General features: G+C 35.5%; 1 protein-coding gene across 7 annotated transcripts in view; it reads left to right on the top strand.

The window, feature by feature from the left end:
• Positions 1 to 25,338, top strand: part of ROBO2 (roundabout guidance receptor 2) — a 655,957-nt gene that overhangs the window by 61,343 nt on the left and 569,276 nt on the right. For all 7 annotated transcript variants that reach the window (XM_065913481.1, XM_065913477.1, XM_065913480.1 and 4 more), the window contains exon 2: positions 6,510 to 6,836. In XM_065913481.1, coding sequence (XP_065769553.1) covers positions 6,510 to 6,836 — 327 coding nt within the window. The remainder of the gene's footprint in view (positions 1 to 6,509; positions 6,837 to 25,338) is intronic.

The following is a 25,338-nucleotide window of genomic DNA, read 5'->3' as shown; positions in this document are numbered from 1 at the left end:
TTAGAAGGGGTTTTGCAGTTAGTCACATTGTCATGTGCATGCTTCAGTTAAACTTCAGCATTTTCAAAAGCCTATTACATTTTAGATGAAAGGCCTGGAGTTCTAATTCTGCCTCTACCAGCTATTCAGTTATGGACAAGTCATTTCACTATTGTTTAGCTTGCTTGTTTATACGGTAAAAATAAACATTTGGACACTAACCTATAGTGACTTGTGACTCATTTTCTATGTTAAGAACTGTTGAATACAAATTAAAACTTGACTATTTTGTTGCACAATTCATAACTGACATCTAAAAGGATGTTCAGACTTGCTGTTTATTGCAAGCAAAGTTAGAATTGCAGATAGCGATTCTGACACAGTGCTTAGCTGTCTGACCAGTAGAGATCCTGAATATTTCCCATGACATGAGCAAGGTGTTTTTTCCCTCTGTTTAAGTTTTTTTTTTTTAATGTGAAATCTGGAGAAAAAAGTCCTATAGTCCTATATAAAAAATAAAGTTATTATTGGAAGTTAGTAAACAGGTGCTCTAGAGTGAGATTAGTAAGCTTTTTCTGCAGAGAATCAGATCGCAGTATTTCAAGCTTTGTAGATAATACATGGTCTCTTTCTTCCTTCACCTTCTGCTTCTTTTTTCTTTGTTCCTCCTCTTTTTTTTTTCCCTAAGCAACAGGATAAAACATGTTAAATCATCCTTAGCTCAAGACCATATTAAAACTGTTTAGAGCAGTGCTTCTCAAACTTTAACGCACATATGCTTTGCCAGGAAATCTTGTTAAAATGTAGATTCTGATGCTCTGGGTCTGGGGTTAGGCTGGGGATCCTGTGTTTCTGTTCTACCCTTGGATACCAAAGCTTTAGAGGCTAAGAGCATTTCATGTAATGAACAGCCCCCTCTACTGTCCAGTTTTTAATCCCCAGTGACTAGCTGACAACTCAGCTATTTTTGTTTTTGTATTTTAAACAAATAATGGGGTTGTTTTGGTCATAGTACTTTAGTGATTCTTCATTATTTTAAAGCCTCACACCTCTCTGAAAGTTTAGTGAAACCTGCTGTCCCTCTAGCCACCTCTCCCTTCTGCCCACACACACACACACAAAATATCCAGTTTTATGCACAATTTCAAAAGAATTCACAGACCTATCTAAGGCTTATTCATCTTATAGGTCACTTCTATAGTTGTGTTATGTCTAAGTTGAAGAGAGTTCCAAGTTAATTCCCTCATGTTTAATAACATCTTTTATTTTATTTTATTTATTTATTTTTTTTAATAACATCTTAAAATTTACATTGAAACTGTGTCTTGGGCTTCCCTGGTTGCTCAGTGGTAAACAGTCTGACAATGAAGAAAATGCAGGTTTATATCCTTGGAAGATCTCCTGGAGAAGGAAATGCAACCCACAGTATGCTTGCCTGAGAAATCCCATGGACAGGGGAGCCTGGTGGGCTACAGTCCGCGGCGTGGCAAAAGAATCAAGTCTCAACTGAGTGACTAAACCACAACAATGTTTTTGCATATTTCCAATTCTGTCTACTTATCTATCTCCCTACTTACATGTCTGTCAATCACCTATCTGACTTATAAGAACTTTTACTTTTATTTTATGCCCTACTGGTTATTGCTGACCTGGTGATTACATTTAAAATGTAAAACTGTAAATGAGGAAAATAACCCAACTGTTGGTCAGAGTGAACCTGAATTGTTACAATGCCTTGTATTAAATTTTCTCACAGTGCCTTTATGTATGACTTTTTAAAAACTACTTTATTGGGATACTATCCATACATACTTTACTCATTTAAAGCATATGATAGTTTTTATTATTTTCATGGAGCTTTCCAACATCACCATTATCAATTTTAGAATATTTTCATCACTCCCCAAAGATTCTCTAGTCCCCCTTCACCTCTTGTCCCTATTTCCTACCCTAGACAACCACAGACCTTTTTGTTTCTATGAATTTAACTATTCTGGGTATTTTTGTAAGTGGAATCATTTTGTGACTAGCTTCTTTCACTTGGCATAATACTTTCAGGGTTCACTTATGTTATAATGTTTATCAGTATTTCATTCATTTTTACTGTGAAATAATATTCCATTATGTGGATATGTAACATTTATTTATCCACTCATCTCTTAAGGGACATTTGGGTTCTTTCCATTAAAAAAAAATATTATGAATAATGCTGCTATGAATGTTACAGTACATTAAAAGGTTTTTGTGTGGATATAAGGTTTCATTTCTCTTGGGTTATGTGTGTATGATGCTGAAGCTGAAACTCCAGTACTTTGGCCACCTCATGCGAAGAGTCGACTCATTGGAAAAGACCCTGATGCTGGGAGGGATTGGGGGCAGGAGGAGAAGGGGACGACAGAGGATGAGATGGCTGGATGGCATCACTGACTCGATAGGCATGAGTATGAGTAAACTCTGGGAGTTGGTGATGGACGGGAGGCCTGGCGTGCTGCGATTCATGGGGTCGCAGAGTCGGACATGACTGAGCGACTGAACTGAACTGAACTGATGTGCCAGGCAGTGGCATTGCTGGGTCATATGTTAATTCCAAAACATTTTGAGGAACTCCAGATAGTTTTTCAAAGTGGCCAAACCATTTTGCATTCCTACCAGCAATATATGAGACACTGAATTTTTCAACATTCCTGACAGTACTTTTCATTTTACATTTTTTGGATTATTGCCATCCTAGTGGATGTGAAGTATATCTTGTGGTTTTGATTTGCATTTGACACATACAATGTTGAGCATTTTTTCATGTGCTCATTGGCCTTTTGTATATCTTTTTGGGATGAATGTCTTTTCAAATCCTTTGTCCACTTAAAAAATTTGGTATTTACAGTTTTATTGAGTTGTAAGAGCTCTTTATATATTCTAGACATAAGTCTTCTATCAGACATATAGGGTTATCATTACCATCTTTCTAAATTCCATATATATGTGTTAGTAATGGTCTTTATCTTTCTGGCTTACTTCACTCTGTATAATGGGCTCCAGTTTCATCCATCTCATTAGAACTGATTCAAATGAATTCTTTTTAATGGCTGAGTAATATTCCATGGTGTATATGTACCACAGCTTCCTTATCCATTCGTCTGCTAGTGGGCATCTAGGTTGCTTCCATGTCCTGGCTATTATAAACAGTGCTGTGATGAACATTGGGGTGCATGTGTCTCTTTCAGATCTGGTTTCCTCGGTATGTATGCCCAGAAGTGGTATTGCTGGGTCATATGGCAGTTCTATTTCCAGTTTTTTAAGAAATGCAAACTAGTACAGCCGCTATGGAGAACAGTGTGGAGATTTCTTTTTTTTTTTTTTTAATTTTGTCCTGTGCACTGTAAATTACTCTTACTTTAAATACCTAGTACTTGTACTGTGCAAGTTCCTTCTAGAATCTGATGAGATAACAAATGGTAATCAGCAACCTTTAAAAGTTAATCCTCTTCAGAAATGGAAAGTTTCATTCACTACCAAATTAAATTCCCTTTATTAAATTAAAATACGAATTTCAAATTAATATTGAAAGTAAACTGGAATAACATTGATGAGTAAATCTTACTTTGGTTTATTGAGAAGAAATGTGCTAATATTAGATGATTGGTTTGAAAATTGTAAGAGCTAACTTTTAAAAGCTCATATCTAGATTATCATTACATATCCAGACAGATTTCTCTCACATTTCCTTTAGGATTATTTGCAGCAGCTGGTGGTGCTGCAGCTGGTAGAAACTTTCCACAAATAATGACTTTTGACACTTTATAAATTAAAATATTCAAAACAATACATTATGCAAAATTTTCATCTTAAAATAGCAAATGGGTCCTTCTCTTCTTATTTCTTCTAACTTTTAATGGTTCTGCTTTCACTGTAGTCAAAGGAAGGATATTTGTACCTGTCACTCTTTCTTACCATATGGAATACCAAGTTCTGTCAAGTGTTTATTTTATGATGTACCTTATATTTTCCTCCATTTTTCTACATTAAGTGTTGTTTCTAAATGTCAGGTTCTTTTTTATTGTTCTCTGGGATATTGAGGTAACTCTCACCTGTCTTTTTGCCTCCCTAATTAAAGAATCTTTCTAATACACAGTTGGTCATGTCGCTGCCTCCTTGAAATCAGTGAGCCATATAGAATAAAAGTCACATTCCGTATCATGTTATCTTAAGGCCTGTTGTCTTTGGCCACATGACCACCTTTCACCCTCACCTTCCACGTTAGCGTCCTCTCTGATTACGAAATGTATTATGCGTGTACTCTCATTTTCTGTCCTTTTGCTCATGCTGCTTCTCCAGTGTGCATGTCTTTCTCCTTCTGTTGACATACTATTTTCATTCTTCACAACCCAATTTATTTTTTATTTTTAGTATTTATTTTTATTGGAGTACAGTTGCTTTACACTGGTATGTCAGTTTCTGCTATACAACAATGTGAGTCATGTTTCCATATACATATATCCCCTCTTTTTTGGATTTCCTTTCTATTTAGGTCACCACAGAACACAGATTAGAGTTCCCTATGCTATACAGTAGGTTCTTGTTAGTAACCTGTTTTATTCATAGTAATGTATTTGTGTTAATGCCAATCTCCCAATTCAACCACACCCTTTCCCTCTTGATATTGATTTGTTTTGTACATCTCTGTCTCTCTTTCTGCTTTTCAAATAAGATTATCTGTACAATTTTTCTAGATTCCACATATATATATGTTAATATATGATATTTGTCTTTCTCTTTTTGATTTAACTTCACTCTGTATGACAGTCTTTAGGTTCATCCACTTCTCTGCCAGTGACACAGTTTCATTCTTTTTTACGGCTGAGTAATATTCCTTTGTATATATATGCCATATCTTCTTTATGCATTCCTCTGCTGGTGGACATTTAGGTTGCTTCCATGTCCTGGCCATTGTACATAGTGTTGGAATGAACACTGAGGTGCATGTGTATTTTTTTTTTTTTTTTTTGTGAGTTAAGGGTTTATTTTATTTTTTTTCAGTGGGTTTTGTCATACATTGATATGAATCAGCCATAGAGTTACACGAATTCCCCATCCCGGTCTCCCATCCCACCTCCCTCTCCACCCGATTCCTCTGGGTCTTCCCAGTGCACCAGGCCCGAGCACTTGACTCATGCCTCCCACCTGGGCTGGTGGTCTGTTTCACCACAGATAATGTTTTCTCTGGGTATATGTCTAGGCATGGAATTGTTGGGTCATACAGTCGTTCTGCTTTTAGTTTTGGAGGAACTTTCACACTTCTCCATAGTGGCTGTATCAGGTTACATTCCTACCATCTGTCTAATAGGTTTCCCTTTTCTCCACACCCACGTCAGCATTTATCATTTGTAGCTATTTTGAGGATGCCCATTCTGATTGATGTGAGGTGATATCTCATTATAATTTTGATTTGCATTTCTCTAATAATTAGTGATGTTCAGCAGCTTTTCATGTATTTATTGGCCATCTGTATATCTTCTTTGGAAAAATTTACTGGCCATCTGTATATCTTCCTTGGAAAAATGTCTATATAGGGATTCTACCCATTTTTCTGGAGAAGGAAATGGCAACTCACTCCAGTTTTCTTGCCTGGAAAATCCCATGGATGGAGGAGCCAGGCGGGCTTCAGTCCATAGGGTCACAATTGTTTTTTGATATTGAGCTAAATGAACTGTTTGTATATTGTGGAGATTAATCTCTTGTCACTTGCTTAATTTGTACATATTTTCTCCTATCCTGTGGGTTGTCTTTATAATCCAATTTAAATGCTACCGTTTTGGGGGGGCAACCTCTTACTATGCTCTAATTAAAGTTGAGATTACTTTTCTAGATCTTCTCCTATAATGCATTTCTTGGACTGCCATGCCACACTTAGTTCAGCATAGTGATTTAGCTTGAGTTCCTCAGTTAGAGATACCTGGGGTCAAATCCTGCCTCTACTGCTTACTTCTTTCACAGTCGTGGGCAATTTATGTCATTAAACTTCTTCCTTGTCTGTTGAATGCAGTTAGTTACTGTTTGTATATAATGTTCCGGTCTTTTATTGTGTTAGCTATGATAGCACAATGCCAGCGTGATAAGTGGCTTGTACGTGTATATTCTAGGTACTTCCCCACTTGACTTTCTCCTTCAGTAAATAGTAAGCCCTTTGAGGACAGGAAATTAGCCTGACTCATCTTAGTATCCTTTCCTTTTTACTGGTGTCAAAAGAAAATTTCATGCTGTTTTTACTTTTGTTTGGAATGACTCATGGAACATGTTAAAGTCAACTCATTAAAATGGAAATATTAATTTATTGCTATATTGTCTTGTTCCACAAGGAACGTGGGGTGACTTACGAGATGCATAAAGAACAAAAGACTGAAGCATAAATAAAATGGTAGTAAGTGCATTTTGAATGATTGAATAGTTTAATTTCATCAGTGTGAACCCAAGTGAAACAAAAGCTATGGATAAGGAAGTCTTAAAGCTTGTGTTCATTTTGTCACGTTTTGCAGGATCTCGTCTTCGCCAGGAAGACTTTCCCCCGAGGATCGTGGAGCATCCCTCCGATGTCATTGTCTCTAAGGGAGAGCCCACTACTTTGAACTGTAAGGCCGAGGGCCGGCCAACGCCCACCATCGAGTGGTACAAGGATGGTGAGCGGGTGGAAACTGACAAGGATGATCCCCGGTCCCATAGGATGCTTCTGCCCAGCGGATCCTTATTCTTCTTACGCATTGTGCATGGGCGCAGAAGTAAACCTGATGAAGGCAGCTACGTGTGTGTTGCAAGGAACTATCTTGGTGAAGCAGTGAGTCGAAATGCATCTCTGGAAGTGGCATGTAAGTAAACTTAATGAATCTCACAAATGGCATGCACTTTGATTTATTTTTAGTAAGCTTTGATTTGTTCCCATGGGTGCTTAATACCTAAAGAATAAAAATCAACAGTGACTAATTTTACTGTGCTTTCTCCAGAGAAAGCTCATCAAAATAATGTATAGCCAAGGTGTTGCAATAGAATTATTTATTGAGCTGGCCAAAAAGTTTGTTTGGATTTTTCCATTATAGCATACAGAAACCTGAACAAATTTTTGGCCATCCCAATATATTGAAAGAGTGTGGGTGTTATATTTTTATATTAAAGCAAGGTGGCAATGATGCTGATCATATTTTAAATTTGAATTTTTAATGGAGATATAATCAAGCATTATGATGGACAATGTTAAAGAGTTTATGTGTAACATGGCATCAAATATAAGGCATAAATTCATTATTGTACCTATTTCTGTTCTGTTTATATGTACCTATTTTAATATTTTTATACATATTATTTTCATATCTAATTTTTATTGGGCAGCTTTAAAACGAATATACTTTATAGGTTATATTAACTCTTTTGCTTCCAGGGTAAGTTCAGAGATGCCCCAAGGCATGTAGAGGAAAATATACTAACAAAAGCAATTATATTTTTTTTATAAAAAATGCACTAGAGAAGAGAAGTGATTTCTGTTTATAGTCAAAATGTTCATATACAGGAAGATCTCGCTCAGATTTTATAATCAGTAGTAGCTAATGATTTGTCCTGCCTTTGACACTTAAGATTTTATTTGTTAATCATGTAGCCCAAATAACACTAGTGAATCAATATATCAAGACTTTACATCTATTTGACCATTGACTCCATACCTTTATTTTTCAAATGGTTTTCCAGAACAAATTTCACAATACATTAGATTTGTTTTCTGGTTTATACGTGAGGATTTGGTGTCAAAAGTTAAACAGCAAAAAAAAAAAAAAAAAAAAAGTTAAACAGCATCATATAATTTTGGTATTCTCTCTTTTGAAGAAATATTTTATCAAGAATTATTTGTGAATAAGATGGTAGTAATTGAGTTTAAAACAATTTTGTGCTTTTCAACTTCTTGCATGTACCAGTAGGTGTTCATAGATAAGATGACTGAAATATTTCAGAATGCATGAGTCTTTTTTTTTTTTTTTTTGCATAGCTGGAATATAATGGATATAATATTTCATGGGCTTATGTCTACAATTAATTGATACTATATTCACAGACTATATGGTATCACATGATTATAAAACTTGTATATATATGTATTGAAATACTCAACAATATATCATTATCTTTATATATGAAAGCATCTTTTAGTAAACAAAATCATACAATTTCTTACTCAGTTGTCTCAATGAAAGTTTTTGCTCTTAAGCATCCAGTATTTAGATTTATGGTTTGTACTAGGAAATCTGGAACCTGCTCCATGCTTGAAATGTGTAAGTTCAATAGGAAAACACTACATTAATTCTAAAACCCTAATTTATTCTGTGAAGTACTTGTACTTTGAGATATAAGCATTAGAACTTTTGCTAGCAATGCCATTTTGTACCAGATTAGGTTAGATCCCTGGATCGGGGAGATCCCCAGGAGAAGGAAATGACAACCCACTCCAGTATTCTTGCCTGTGAAATCCCCTGGCAGGTTATAGACCATTGCAAAAAAGTTGGACATGACTTAGCTACTAAAACGACAACAACAAGCTAAGTAATTTCATTTTTATAACTTTCTTTTAAAAGCAGTTAGTTTAAAAGCAGTTTAGTGAGATATGATATATATACACCCAAAACCTCAAGAAAGCAAATATTCCTAACTGCTTATTTTTGTTTTGAATTATCTTATTTCTGGAACATTTCAAACATATCAAAATGTTTCAATGTCAATTCTATTGACTTTTCTCCTCACAGGACCCCTTTATAATAAATGTAACAGGCACTATTTTTTCCTTTTATAAATAGAATGAAGCCCTTGATGGTTGGGTGACCAAGATTCTCACCATAAGTTAAAGGGGAATTCACGATCAGGCCACGTTTGTTCTAATTTTCAGTTTTAGATAATTATGCCATATTTTGAAAACAGTCAAATGAAATCTGGCTCATTTTATATAAAAAAAATAAAGAAGTTTTAATTAAAAGTTTTATCTACTCAATAGCAAATAATGCTTTTTACTTATTAAATTGAAGTATAGTTGATGTGCAATATTATAGTCATTTCAGGTGTACCACATAGTGATTTACAATTTTTAAAGGTTAAATTTCACTTATAGTTGTTATAAAATATGGGCTATAGTCCCTGTGTTGTACTATGTATCCTGTTAGCTTATTTATTTTAAGCAAATGACTATATTTTTAATCCTTAACATTAAATTTTATATAAATCAATCAGTCACTTTTTTTTGTTCGGCAGCTATAAACATTTTGTTTTCTGAGCCTTATCTTTCTTAAAATTGCTTCTAACACACATGCACCTTGCACTTTTATTTAACTGAAAGGATTTCTCTCTTTCCTAGTTGCGTCATTAATAATGAATCAAACTGTTTGAGAAGGAAAATTTTAAACCATGATTTTTTTTTTCATGTAATGTGGAAGTAGCATTTTTCTTTATTTTTTAAATCAGTCAGCTTTGAGGAATGCTAAAAAATGCTTCTGGCTTAGAGGGGGAAAACAAGATGGGTTCTAAATTGGATTCAGCTAGTGAATAAAATTCTTTCTTCTAATGCCCTGTCAACAGTTCATGCCATTTGAGGCAACACGAGATCAAATAATATCCATTTATATGCTGCTCATCCTTTTCACATTAGCTCATCAGTATTCTTCCTTTCCTTGTGTGTTTCATAAAATGTGTTAATATGGAAATCTAGGTCAAAGCATTGTGATTTGTCAGTACTATTGATAACCAAGGTATATTTTTATAAAATGATAGGAACCATCATGGGTCATATAAATGTCTGGCCTTCATATTTTAGGATACAACATAATTGCTCAATTATGGCACATCTATTTATGAGTCTGTTAAAGGAAAGAATGGAAGCCTGAAAACACTATGTATTTGGAGAACTGAAGGTAGCTTGATATGAGGTTGGTGGGCAGCATAAGTTAGTCATGTGGTAAACCATAAAATCTAGACTTTTTGCTATGTAAAAGGAGAATGTTAGAAAGAAAATTGAAGATTAGGTTAAAGTGATGGAGATTGAAGTCAGAGTGGACTTAGAAGCTATAAAATCATTCAGAGAAAAGTATATGTTAGATTTTAAATTGTATGAAACAGTGAGGATGGAAAGAAGGAAATAGTTTGAATCATATTTACAAACTGTGTCACTTTGTGGTTGGTTTGGGAGATAAAGGTAATTTCCAGATGTTTTTGGTGGAGTGACTAGGTGTGTTATGATACCTGCGATACAAAGGGATGGCAGATACAGGAGAAATAGCTCTAGTGGAAATAGCATAGTGCAGTCAGTGTGGTTGCACATACCAATGAAATAATAGCAAGGTAAATATATGCCATGTTCCAGTAAGAAAAGAGCTCCTGGAGTTGAGAGGTCTTTCCCAGATGGAAGTTGAAGCCGTGGATGTGAATGCCCAGGCAAGCTCTTTGTAGGGGATGGTTGATAAGACCTGAGATCACTTCCCGTGTATGGATCCCTAACATTAATGGCAGGCAAAGGAAAGGATTCTAGTGCAGGAGGCTTAGAGAAGGTATTGAGGTGATGGAATATGAGGAATGGAGTGACAAGAAAAATAAGCAAATAATTTTAAGAAAGAGAAGTATTTGGCACTGCAAATGCCACAGGGTGGTCTAATTAAAAGTATCTGTGGGCTCCAGGGTTGGAAAGAAAGTACAGCAGCTGAAGAATAAGTAGGTGGTGAAGTTGGAGTGGCACATGATAAGTGCCTGTTCTTTCAAGAGTTCAGCTCTGAATTGGCTTTGAGGGAGCCACAGCAGGGTATTCCAACTTCTGCACTATTACCATTTGTGATGGGGTATCCCCTGTTGTAGGGGCTCTGCTGTGCATCATAGAATGTGTAGCAGCATCTCTGGTCTTTACTGAGGAGTTGCCAGTAGGACCCCTGCAACCCAAGTTGTGGGCTTCCCTGGCGCTCAGTGGTAAAGAATCCACCTGTCAATGCAGGAGACATGAATTCAATCGCGGGGAAGTTCCCCTGGAAAAGGAACCGGTGACCCACTCTAGTGTTCTTTCCTGGGAAATCCCATGGACGGAGGAGCCTGGCAGGCTACAGTCATTGCAGAAGAGTTTAGACACAACAACAGCCCAGGTCATGACCACAAAATCTTTCTCCAGGTTCTGTCAAATGTCCTCTTGATGGGGCAGGGACTGGGGAGAGGGTCAAAATCAGCTGAGAATTGATTGAGGTGTATATAAGGCGCTTAAAGGTCCAGCTGGTCAAGGCTATGGTTTTTCCAGTGGTCATGTATGGATGTGAGAGTTGGACTGTGAAGAAAGCTAAGCGCCGAAAAATTGATGCTTTTGAACTGTGGTGTTGGAGAAGACTCTTGAGAGTCCCTTGGACTGCAAGGAGATCCAGCCAGTCCATCCTAAAGGAGATCAGTCCTGGGTGTTCATTGGAAGGACTGATGCTGAGGCTGAAACTCCAGTACTTTGGCCACCTCATGCGAAGAGCTGACTCATTGGAAAAGACCCTGATGCTGGGAGGGATTGGGGGCAGGAGGAGAAGGGGACAACAGAGGATGACATGGTTGGATGGCATCACCAACTTGATGGGCATGAGTTTGAGTAAACTCTGGGAGTTGGTGATGGACAGGGAGGCCTGGCGTGCTGCGATTCATGGGGTCGCAGAGAGTCGAACATGACTGAGCAACTGAACTGAACTGAACTGAACTGAAGGTGCTTAAGAATATATGGAGAAGTAGCAAACAAACATAAATTTTATTGTGAAATAATTGTTGATAAAAAATCTGGAATTTTTGACACTGCTTCATCTTGATTTTCATTTCAAATTTCAACAGTCTTGCTTCCTGTTGTCATATGAAGTGTGCAGTTTTATTGATAACCATCTGTCTTAACTGATTGTATGGAAGTTAGCCTATTTTTTTTTTATCATAGTGTATTTATTCTCTCTTGTTTTCTCTTAAATACATAGTTCAGTTTATGAAAGGGAATAATATAATGCAGGAAAAAGTCATTTAGAACTTATCATTGCAGTAGAGATTTGAATCACTTTATTCATATTTTATTTTTTTTATCTTACTTTGGGGGAAAAAAAAATAAAACAGGCCAGAAAGTACTTTTTAAATCACTTGAACTCCAAGAAGGTTTTTAGCCAAGAAAAAAAAAAAGTGATTTTTACATATTTAGAAAACAGAATTGCAGGGTCTACAAGCAAGGCACTTGGCACTGAAGAATTTAATACAGAGTTTTCCGATGGGACCACCAAGAGAGCTGAGGCGTAACTGGTTCAGATAGAGTTTCAATGTGAACTCTGATGCTCCCTGTGTTTGGAGCAGAAGGAGCTTGCAGGTCCTCGCACAGACTGAGGCTGACTCTGATGCAGCTTGAGTCAGTGGCAGCCCCTAGAGATGGCAGCTGTAGCCCCAGGTGGTAAATATATGACAGCAGCTTGATCTATCGACCAGGGTAAGACGGGGTTCTGGCCTAAATGAAAATTCATGAAAAATTGATGAAGTCCCCAGATTATTTTTTCCGTTTCCTTTTCTTTTCACTGAGCCAGTGCAGAGAGGGGAGATTAAATGAGGTGGTGAACGCTTTAGTGGCAAGAAGGTTGTGGTTCAAAGGTCAGAGGTCACTTAGAAACCGATCTTTTTTTCCTTCCCCTTATGAAGCAAGACTAAAACACAACAACTTTTCAGATTAGCTACAATTTACCTTTACTTTGATTTAAAAAAAAAAAAGCTAAGTGTGTGACAGTTGGCTTTTGATGCAACTACAAAAGAGAACAGATGTTGTTCATATTTCAATTGGGGAGCTAGAAATAGATGGAATTCCATGACTGGGGGGGTGATTTATTTCTCTTCTTTCATTTTTTTCCTTTTCTTCTTTCCATTTTTTGTTTCCATGTATGAAGACTCATGCCTCAAGAAAGTCATTTAGAGAAGGAAAAGATCTTGCATTATTTATAAGTCACAGATTGCTAAAAGAGCAGAGCTATGGAACACTCTACAAACATAATGATCCTGTTTGCTTTGAATCCAAAACTAAATTGATGTTTTATCTATACGAGAAAGAAAGGTTATAGAAGTACACTGACTTTAGTAACAGAGGTCACAGGTGGCATTAAAAATGAACAGAAGGTGAATTGTTTCATTGATATTTCCTAATAAATGTGTAATTTTTTTTCTTTTTCTTTTCTTTACTTTTAGCTGTAAGTGAATGTTATCTAGGCAGAATACTTCTATGCTCCAAAAACGCTTGAGATAAACTGAGGAAAGGCTGAGCCATGGAGAACTTTTTTTAATAAATAATACTTTATTGAGATATGCTGTTGTTCAGTCACTAACTCATGTTTGACTCTTTGTGACCCCATGGACTGCAGCAGGCTCGCCTTCCTTGTCCCTCACTGTCTCCCCTAGTTTGCTCAAATTCATGTCCATTGAGTTAGTGATTCTGTCTAACCATCTCATGCTCTACCGCCAGTTCACATATTCTTTGACCATTTAAAATATACAATTAAAAAAAATATATATATACAATTTAATGTGGTTTTTTTTTTTTTTTTAGTGTATTCTCTGGGTTGGGCAACCAATACCACAATCTAATTTGAACATTTTGTCACTTCTAAAGGAAATTCTATACCCATTAGCAGCCAATTCTCATTCTCCTGGATCCCTTCTGCAGTATCCCTAAGCAAAGACTGATCCACTATCTGACTCTATATGTTTGCCTGCTCTGTGCATGTCATGTAAATGAAATCACACAGTATATGGTCTGTTATGACTAGCTTCTTTTCCTTAGTATAATGTTTTCAATGATCATCTTTGTTATAGGATGTATCAGTACATTATTTCTTTATATTGTTGAATAATACTCTATTGTGTGAACATACCACATTTTTCCATTCACTCATACATTGATTGGAATTTGGGTTTCCACTTTTTGTCTATTATGAGTAATGCTGCTATGAATGTTATTGCAAGTTTTTGTGTGACCTGTGGTTTCATCTGGGGATTCTCTTGGGTGTATAGTTAAGAGTGGAATTGGTTTGTCATATGGCGACTTAACTTTTTGAAGACTTATATGTAACTTTTAAGTGTAGATAAAACAATCTTTAGTAGTGTTACTGAATTCAATGTACCTAGCTCCCCTCTTCGTATAAAGCATAGCTATAAAACATTGTCAGTATTTGATGAAATATTATTGACTGCCTGGCATGTTGTACTTCCTTGTGGTACATGTCCATATTTTAATATATGATTTAATTAATTAAATATAAACTAATTAATTATGTGAAGTCACTGGGTGGTCATGAAGTTTCTATTTTTTGTTTGACCTAGTTATTTAATTCAAGTAAGTATGAATTGATGAAATAAATTCTTAAATCACTTCCCTTTGTGAAACTTCTTACCAGACCATGTTGATTTTGGCCCCAGTTAAGTTGAATAATCTTGCTGTTTGAATCTTACTTCACTTTCTCCCACTTTTTTATTTGTCATGAAAGAAAGAGGAAAATGTTCTGGCTTCTTAGGAGATGACATTATCTTCCCTAAGAATAACTGACATAACTGTTCCTGTTCCCATGTTCTTTTTCCTTCTAAAAATCTTAGAAGTCTATGTTTTTTTAATTTGCTAGGAAGGTTTAGAATAAGAAATTAATGGTAATTGCAATAAAAGTTGATTAAGTAATTCCAGGAGTAGGAAACCAATGTATTGCTCTCAAGATAGAACTTGACTAAAACAAGCAAACCTTTCTATTTAAATTTATAGGAAGCAACTAGTAAAGTGAAACTGATTTTCATAGATCTTGACCAAGAAAAATATAGGAGCCACTGGCTTTTTCATGATCACTTTATTTATATGAGTTAGTTGCTCAGCAGTGTCTGACTCTTTGCAACCCCATGGACTGTAGCCCACTAGGCTTCTCTGTCCATAAATTCTCCAGGCAAGAATACTGGAGTTGGCTGCCATTTCCTCTTCCACGGGAATTTTTCTGACCAGGGATTGAACCTGGGTCTCCTGAATTGCCGGCAGATTTTTCACAGTCAGAGTCACCAAGGAAGCCCCTATTTCTACAGATTTCAACTGAGAATGAAGAGATTTTGTGGGGAGGGTATACAGACAACCGCTGAAAACTACTCATACCGTAACATACTTGGTCCATGTTATGAACTCAATAGTCGCCCCCTAATTCACATATTGAAGCTTTAATTTCCACTAATTTCTAGTACCTCAGATTATGACTGTGTTGGGAGATTGAGTCTTTAAAGGGATAAGTTAAAATATAGCAGTTAGGGTGAGTCCTAATCTGCTCTAACTGGTGGTCCTCTAAAAAGAGGATGTTTAGACACATAGACACCAAAGATGCCCGTGCACAGAGGAAAGACCCCATGAGAACACAATCAGAAGGTGGTCACGGTTCTCAAGGAAGAAGAAACTCAAACCGCCAACACCTTTGTCTTAGGCTTTTAGCTTCCAGACCTCTGAGAAAACAAATTTCTGCTTTTAAGTCACAGGCACTATGGTATTTTATAATGGCAACCCTAGCAAATTAATGAAGGCCATTTATCTTATAGCAAGCGTAATTACTAGTAAGAGACCATATTAAGAAAAAATAATGATAAAAATCAAAATATTGTTTGTGCTCTATAGATCTCATACTGCCTTGTATTCACCATGTTGGTCCAAGAGTCTGTTTTAAAGGAAATTTGTAGACTCAGTTGACAGTATTATAAAGCAAGAATGTATAGACATAGAGAAATCAATCTAAAATGTCTTTAAGTAGAGACAAAAGACAGGAGCAAATGTTACAGCACTTTTTCGGTGTGAGAGAACAATGTTAGAAGGTACCTGTGTGTGCCATGCACACATCTCTGTTATTTGGGTTGTTTTGTCTTGTGGCTTTTAATTTTGTAATTCTCCATCAAATTATTTGGTATAAAGGTCTCTTATTTAGTCTTTACAAATGAAGGTGTGAAATTTCTATGCCTGGAGTACGTGTTTGTATTTATGAACTACGCAGATAGTGTAATACTCTATTTTGATATCAGGTTTCTGTTGATTGAATTAACTGTATTCAACCCTTCTCTCTTTACAAGTCTCAAGTTGCCATTCACTCAAATTAGCTTGAATTAATTCTGCTTCCAAGAAAGCACACAAAGAAAAGAGAAATTTCGATGTCCTCTTCAAAAGATTATTTCCAAAACCAGTTTAATCCTGAGCTCTGTAAACATATAAATCCTATCCATGGAATGAGAGTCAAAAATATTTATAGTGATACTAAGGTATATTAAGACAAAGATCTGTTGAATCTAGCTCTTGTTTTCAATCTCAGAATGTTTTTTTAGGTAAACGTAAGAAATGTCTAACCCACTCCAGTATTCTTGCCTGAAGAATCCCAAGGACAGAGGAGCCTGGCAGGCTATAGTTCATAGCATCTCAAGAGTCAGACATGACTGAAGTGACTTAGCATGCACGTATGCACAAGAGTTGCCTATTTAAGGTTTGGAGGGTTTCCCGCCTATAAACCTTCAATTTATTAAATTTCAAGTGGTTTGTAAATAAAAGTCGATTCTACTGAAAAGGTATACAGGTTGACATGGTAGTTGGGAAACATAATTTTGTACAGCAACTTGTATGCTTTTCTGCTCAAGATATGTGTTTCATCAGAATGACAGGTTTCCAATTTTTATTCTTTAGATTGAATTTGTTTCTGATAATTATAATATACACATCATTCAATTCTGAAGCAGCTCCCACAAGATTTCTATAATTACATAAAGAAGGTTGTACTTTTTCCATGCATAACTCAGTATATATGTTAAGCTCTTTAGAGAAGTACAGAAATAAAAACAGCAGGTGAAATTTTTTCAACTCTGGAAATTTCCTTTTTTGGAGAAGTTGGTCACAGCCTGTGACTTAACTGATAAAGGATGAGAGGTTCAGTTGTAATATCAACATATTTTTTCCACTCTAAATTATTAGAACTGGTTTCCCTCTTAGGAGATTTTCAAATACAAAAATAATATTTTCAACCACTTCTTTCTTAATTAGGAGGTTTAGTTCAGTTCAGTTGCTCAGTCGTGTCCTACTTGTGACCCCATGAATCGCAGCACGCCAGACCTCCCTGTCCATCACCAACTCCCAGAGTCTACTCAGACTCGTGTCCATTGATTCGGTGATGCCATCCAGTCATCTCATCCTCTGCCGTCCCCTTCTCCTCCTGCCCCCAATCCCTCCCAGCATCAGGGTCTTTTCCAATGAGTCAGCTCTTCACATGAGGTGGCCAAAGTATTGGAGTTTCAGCTTCAGCATCAGTCCTTCCAATGAACACCTAGGACTGATCTCCTTTAGGATAGACTACTCGTACATTTTTGTCAGTAGGGTATGTATTTTATAAGAATTAATCTAGGAAAATAATATTGGGCCCCTGTTTAGGATTTCTATGAACTCTGTGAAGTTCCCAGTTTCTGGGACTGCTCAGACATCTATAGTGTGTCTGACCCTTGCAGAAAAGTCAAGCAAGGATTAAAGGAGAGGCAGGTCCTTTGATTAAATGACAGACAGATGTTGAGAATCTAGACTTATGTATGTTTATTTTATTTTGCTTTTTTGCATTTGCAGAAATTCTACCACCCAGAATAACCCATGGTTACTTACTGGATAGACTAAGCCTGTTAAAAAATTGATCCTCCCAAAGGCTGCAAGCAAGCATGTCATCCCAGGTTATAGGTAGGAAGAAAAGTCATTGCCCCATGGAGTAGCATCACAAGTAGGGTCTAGAATTCTTGTTGTTGTTGTTCAGTTGCTAAGTCATGTCCAATTCTTTGCAACCCTATGGACTGCAGCACACCAGACTCTTCTGTCCTTCACTATCTCCCAGTTAGCTCAAATTCATGTCCATTCCATTAGTGATACTCTCTGACTATCTCATTCTCTGAAGCTCCCTTCTCCTCTTGCTTTCAACCTTTCCCAGCATCAGCCTCTTTTCTAATGAGTCAGCTCTTCACATGATGTGGCCAGAGTATTGGAACTTCAGCTTTAGCATCAGTTCTTCCAATAAATATTCAGGGTTGATTTCCTTTAGAGTTGACTGGTTTGATCTCCTTACTTTGCAAGGGACTGTCAAGAGTTTTTTCCAGCACTGCAATTCAAAAGCATCAATTCTCCAGCTCTCAACTTTCTTTACAGTCCAACTCTCACATCCATACGTGACTACTGTAAAAACCACAACTTTGACTAGACAGACCTTTGTTGGCAAAGCAATGTCTCTGCTTTTTAGTATGCTGTCTAGGTTTGTCATACCTTTCCTTTCAAGGAGCAGGCGTCTTTTAATTTCATGGCTGCAGTCACCATCTGCAGTGATTTTGGAGCTCAAGAAAGTAAAATCTGCCACTGTTTCCACTTTTTCCCCTTCTATTTGCCATGAGGTGATGGGATAGGGGGCTTCCCAGGTGGTGTGGTGGTAAAGAATACACCTGTCAATGCAGGAGACACAAGAGATGCAAGTTCAATCCGTGGGCTGGGATGATCCCCTGGAGTACGTCATGACAACCCACTCTAGTATTCTTGCCTGGAAAATTCCACAGTAGAGGAAGATGACGGGCTATAGTCCATTGGGCTGCAGAGAATCACACCGGAGTGAGCCGCTGAGTAAAACCAAACTAAGTAACTTACACGTCACTTCCTAGAAGACCTGAAGAGAGACTTCAACTTTTTTTTTGATGTGGGAATGTTATTTGTAAGATATGCAAATATATTAAAGGCAGTAAAGGTGAATTAGAACATGGAAGAGTGTGAAGGTAGGATATCTACTTCAAATTAAGGTATGAGAAGAGAAAGGCTGAATGAATTTGATGAGTTAAGTTGATGCCAGAAAGACAGGAAATGGCATTTCAAAGGAAAATTTGTCAGAAGTTTAAGAAATGAGTTTGTGATCTAGTGGGGATGCAAATTTAATTTGCTACATTTTTATATAGTACTTTCAAGCTTCTACATACTCAACTAGTTGCTGAGGGTTCTGGTATTTAAAACTAGAGTTGTTTAATAGGTATAGAATTTCAGGTGTATAAGATGAAAAAGTCCAAGAGATCTGTTGCCCAACAATGTTAATATTCTTAACACTACTGAACTGTACAATTAAAAATGATTGAGATGGTATATTTTGTGATAGCTGTTTTTTTTTAAACCACAAAAACCAGAACAGGGCATGATTCATATCATCACAGAGTGCTCAGCAGTGGTATAAAATGTAAGTCTTAGAGTGAGGAATGCCTAAACATGTGTGGATTGAGAGGGGAGAAAGATTGATTTGCTGAGAATTATGGACCAGGTGAAATGAATTTTCTAGGTGGAAAGTTAGTAAAAATAATCATTGATATTTACTAATTGTCAAGGATTTTAAGTGTTTTATATTCAGTTTATTTTTAGTATAATTCTCTAAACAGCTCATTATTTTATCTCTATTATATCTGAACCCAACACTTTAACTTAACAATTTTTACATAGTAAGAAGAGCAGAATTTGAACCCAGACAGCCTTTGCTTAGAGTTTGCTTTCTTAACTACCATGCTAAATGGTCTCATCGATTCATTTAAACAAACAAAATCATTTGACATGCAGAAAAAATCATTAGCATTTGTTTTAGGTATTCTACCCAGAACCTGGGTATCCAATTGTATATATACATTGAGAATGCTGGATGAAGTCTAAAGCTTCATTTTGGTGCTATAATTCTGTGACTCATGGGATACTAAAGGAAACAAACTCCAGAAAGAGTAAAATTTTCTTTCTTTCTTTTTTATTTAGTTATGTATTGACATTTGAGAGCTCATTAGTTTATTCAAGTAATTTGATTTTCTCTGTACAGTTCCTAGTTGTCATATATCAGTATCAGGAAAATCCATCACTTTCAGCTCTTATTGACATGTTTGCAGGCCAAAGCATCTTAGAGCTTAAAAATCCAATTTATAAGAAGAATCATCTATCATTTAATATCTAAAGATAACTTGACTAAGTTTTATAGAGAAAGGAGTATGATAATAGCAATGATACCCTTATAATACTTTCTGCAGTTCTTTGGAAGTTATTAACATGCATTATCTCATGGTTATGTATATTATAAAATGAAGTTCAACATAATGTTAACATTGGTCAACTTGGCCTTCAGATAATTATTTATTTATATTTAACTTAAAAATTGATTAAGGGAGGAAGAGCTGTTTTCTCAATAAGTGATAACTTGGAGCAATTTTATATTCAAAGGCAAAAAATGGTCAACTTGCAGTTCAAGCATGATACAAAAATGAATTAAATATGAACCAAGTATTTTAATGCAAATCTTATAAACTTTTAGAAAATAGGAAAAAAATCTTTGATACCTTGGGTTGGTGAAGATTTCTTAGACATACCAAAGCACAAACCAAAAAGATAAATAAATTTGGCAATATTGAAATGAAAAACTTTTATTCTCTGAAAGATCTTGTTAAGAGGATACAAAGACAAGTTAAATACTAGGAGAACCTATTTGCAAAAATCATGTCTGTCTAAAGACTCATACCTAAAATGTATAAAGATCTCTCAAAGCTCAACATTAAATGAGACAAATAATCCAGTTAGAAAAAGTGATAAGATACAAAGAGATATATCACCAAAAAGGATGTATGGCTGGCAAATAAGCACTTGAAGAGATTTTAAAAATTACTTAGCCTTAGGGGAATGCACATTAAAATAGATTATGATGAGCTATCACTACCTGTCATTTAGAACAGAGAACACTCTGAAAAACAGTTTGATAATTTCTGAAAACACTTGTCATACATTTGCACTCCTGGGTACTTTTCTAAGGAAAAAAAAAACTTTCATCTGCTGAAAAATGAGTATATAGCTTTAAGAGCAATTTTATTTGTAAAAGCAATAAACATAAACAACAGTTAAAATGTCCCTCAATAGGTGAATGGTTAAACAAACCACCTTATGTATATACCACGGAATACTACTCAACAATAAAAAGGAATGAATTATTGATATGCACAATGGCGTAGAGAGCTCTCAAGGGCTTTATGCTGTGTGAAAAAAGCCATTTCAAAAGGTCACATATTATATGGTTCCATCTATACAACCTCCTCATAATGGCAAATTTATAGTGATGGAAAGAGATTACTGATTGCCAAGATTTAGAGATGGTGGGGAGAGAGGCATGGGTGTGTTTATGAAGGGAGAGCAAGATGGTAATCTTTGTAGTGATGAATTAGTTGTGTATCTTGGTTATGACGATGATTACACAAATGTACACATGTGATAAAATGACACAGAAGTACGTTCATTGTACCAGTGTTAAATTTCTGGTTTTGGTATAGTACCATCATGTATGATGTAGCCACTGAGGAGAAACTGGCTCTCTGGTACAGGGGACATCTCTGTACTATCTTTAAAACTTCCTGTGAATCTATAATTAGTTCAAAATAAAAGGTTAAAACAAGCTAAATCCTTAAGTATATATAAGTATATAAAATGTCTTATTAAAAAGCAATAATTTATTTTATGACTTTGAAATATGAAGTGTTTTGCTTAAACATTGATGAATTCATATTTTTTGTTGTATGTTCAAATTTCCTTGATATTCACTTACTCAGATTCACTGTTTAGAATGAATCAACTCAACTTGTGTTATGCTCTATGTGCAGTCCTGAGAATTTCTTTTTCTATTTTTGATTTTCGCTCCATCACGGATTTTGCATTTAATTATAGGGTCTTTTAAATGAAGGGGAGAGAAGGGGGGAAGTCAAAGTAAGAGAGAAGTGACTGTTCCTAAGAATAAAGAGTCCCTAATACTTGACCTAATGAACAGGGTCTATGATAAAACTGCCAAAAAATCTCTTACTCTAAATGTTGTCAATAGTTCAGATTGAGAAATGTGATCTGGCTTGATTTTTTTGCTGTTAAAAATATGGGGGGAATATTGTTAATAGTTCTGAGTACCAGTTTAAAGTTACTGTTAACTGGAATACGATTAGAAGAGAAATATTAAGGATTTAATAGTGTTGCAGGTAGAAAAAGTGGAAGGAATTGGGATCATTTTTGAAGAGCAGTGTGTGGTGGTGGTAGTTCTTGCCAAGCACATCAAGAACTGCCATAGGAAAGAGAGAATATATTTGTTCCATGTAACACTGAGCAAAGAAAAGGACCCGGTAAAGAATCTCCGCCTATAATGCGAGAGACCTGGGTTCAATCCCTGGACTGGGAAGATTCCCTGGAGGAGGGCATGGCAATCCACTCAAGTATTTTTGCCTGGAGAATCTCTGTGGACAGAGGAACCTGGTGGGCTACAGTCCATGGGGTCGCAAAGAGTTGGATACAACTGAGCTATGAAGCACAGCACATAGCCAGGATGTTGCAGATTTTGCCTCAGCATGCCAGACAATAATTATGGAGTATGTGTTCTTTCTTGGAAGTTTAAGGAATTATAGGCAAATCAAGACCAATATGATGATGGGGTCAGACAAGAACCTAGAAATTACATACAGCTATATATTTTGTTGTAGCTTTGCCTTATATTTCCCTGAAAGGAAATCAGTCTTCATGATAATGAACCAAGATAACAAAACTTAAGCACTAGTAACTTATTTAGTCTCATCACTTTTTTATTCACAAGGAATTCCATAAAGTAGGAATGATTCCTTAGATTTAGGATTATCATGATTCATGAAAAGTCCTTGGAAAAATCTCACTTATGCATATGTCTTACACATCTTATCTTGAAATCCTTTGAGATTATAAGCAATTAAATTAATTGCATTTTGTATCCAGCCACTTGTTTATAACATACAATTCCCTAGGACCCTCATGTCCAGATTCAAGAGTGACTTGATAGAAAGGCTAATTTATTTTTATTTTCTTCCCGGATCTGCTTTGAATATTCTTAAAAGAAGGAGGGATATGCTGTGTTTAATATTCATATAGGATTTTCTTTTAAAAGCAGCTTCTCTCAAAATCCTGTTTTTAAATGGGACTGCCTAGAAAGAGGTCAACTTACAAAATCCTTCCTAACTACTTGTTTGGTTCTTTAGGATAGATGGATAAGCTGATAGAGTCTAATCTTCATATGTGTGTGTCATTAATAGAGATGTAAGAATCTCAATTTACTTTGTCTTTCTCTCTTCTGTCACATCATAAGGAAAAGCTTTACTAATGAAGTACCCAATGGTAATAACCCATTATATGCTAGGATCTCTCTTTATATCAGATGACATGCAAATGAACTGTTCTATTTCTGTGGAGAAAGACAAGGAGTGGTCTTGTTAATCATACTTGAGGGCTGCCATAGTTGTCTTCTGGGAAATATTATCATTATTCATTCTTATTTAAGGGCCCTTAGCCTGCGCATAAGAAAATCTCCCATTCATTCCATTTGGGTTTGATGTTAATTACAGGGGCATTAATGGAAGCTTTCTCATAAGAAATGGATGTAGGATTAAATCAGGGAAAGAAAAAAAAAGGGACCTTCGGGTGAGTCAGGTCATCATAATAAGCGTGTGTAGAAGCTGGAGGTTGGAGGAAAGTTAGAGATCCGTCACCCGCCTTGTGGTTCAGATGTAGAACTGAGGCCTCGCGAGGTGAACTGACTTAATCAAAGCCCCCACCTGATGAGATCCAGGCTCAAAGTGACAAATGCCGGAGCGAGTTTCATCAGATAGCAGTGTAGGGAAAAGATAATTTGGGAAATTTCTTTTCCCAGAAAGGACCAAGCTCTAACCATTTTTTCTATTAAGTATTTCTGTGATATTGCCAAACCTTTTAACTTCTCTGGGTCTCTTTTCTTGAGTTTAAAGTGAAGAGATTAGACTAGATCATTTCTCCTCCAGAAAAGTGAAAGTCTATCTGAACTTCTGTAGAGGGTTTGCATGCAGTTACTGGATTAAGTTCATTTAAAAAAGATATTTTCAACATATCATCTATGTTTGACTTCCAGAAACTGAGAAGAGCCAATCTTGAATATCAAATGAATTTAGCAGCAGTGTTTTTAACTGGCCCTTACCCTAGTCTGTGGGAAAAAAAAAAACTTTCTTCTTATCCCAGATAATATAATTTTTTAATATTTTTTTCACCCTTAATTCATACAAATTCTGGGTGACGACAAATAATTGATAATATTGCTGATAAAATTAAGATTTTCCTTAATCATCTACATCTTTTGAGGATTTAACTGATCATGGATCCACATTTGTGCAGTCACCAAGTAATTAAATCATTTTTCTCTTTTTAAATAAGCGTCCAGATCTAAGATAAAAATTTTTTGAAAATTTATGTACATTCTAGATCAGTGTTTCTTGTATCTTGATGTTTAATGTAAACAAACATGTTTCTAGTGTATAAATTGGATCTTGTTTTGTTTCTCTAAAAGAAATATATAAAGCAAATGAACTAATTTTTGAGATCTATTTGACTTACACTTAGTGTAAAAAATATTCAGTAAAATACATGTTTTGCCATTTACTGAAATTTTCATAATTATATGAAATTAATTTCATAACTGCATTTAAATGGGCATATATTAGACTGATACAGCATTGTTCTTCTTTTTGGAGCCATCCTATATAAGTTACTATAGAAAAGTTTATACCGTGTGTCTTTTTCTTTATTTTGTCTTTAATTTTTCTATGTTTTTTCTGGCTATAAATACATTCTTATTTTAGAAATGTCAGACACTAGAGTAGAGTAAAAAAAAAATACCACCAGAAATAAGCATCATTATTCCCATTGTGGTTTTTTTCTTTTTAATTTAACACTGTCACTTTAATAATAGACAATCCATGAAATTGATTCAGTTTTAATACTTCAACAAAATAAAAGATGAAAACACTATACATGTATTAAAATATCTATAATTTTATAATTATATAATCTCTAACAAAATTTGTCTTTATTTAAAAGAACATATAGAAATGTTATAACAGTCTTCCTGTACATGCGTTAAGAAAATAGGAATAATCTAAATTGCAAACCCGTTTAGTAAGTGCTTACAAATTTTAACATTGTGTTTTTTGGAAAAGTTTTCTTATCATAGTCTGCCTTCCAGATATTTTATATCATCTTAAAATAAGGTATAATCATTAATTTTTCTGCCACAGGAAACTTTTCTAACTGTGGTGATAACTTTGTGAATATTAGTCCTTTTTTCACTTTTAAAACTAACTACCATTTATAATAGGGCAAATTTTACTTGGTAAAAATCAACAAAATAATTGTTAATTCATGGACTAACTGACTTTCTGTAGATGCTTTAAAAATATTTGTGTATTTTTGCTTGAAAGTTTAGAGGTAATTTGTTCTTCATTTCTTAAAAT

The sequence above is a fragment of the Muntiacus reevesi genome, chromosome 21 (genome assembly GCF_963930625.1).
Source record: "Muntiacus reevesi chromosome 21, mMunRee1.1, whole genome shotgun sequence".
In the NCBI taxonomy this organism is placed as follows: Eukaryota; Metazoa; Chordata; class Mammalia; order Artiodactyla; family Cervidae; genus Muntiacus; species Muntiacus reevesi.
Note: the sequence above shows the minus strand (reverse complement) of the source record. Positions and strands in the feature narration are given on the sequence as shown.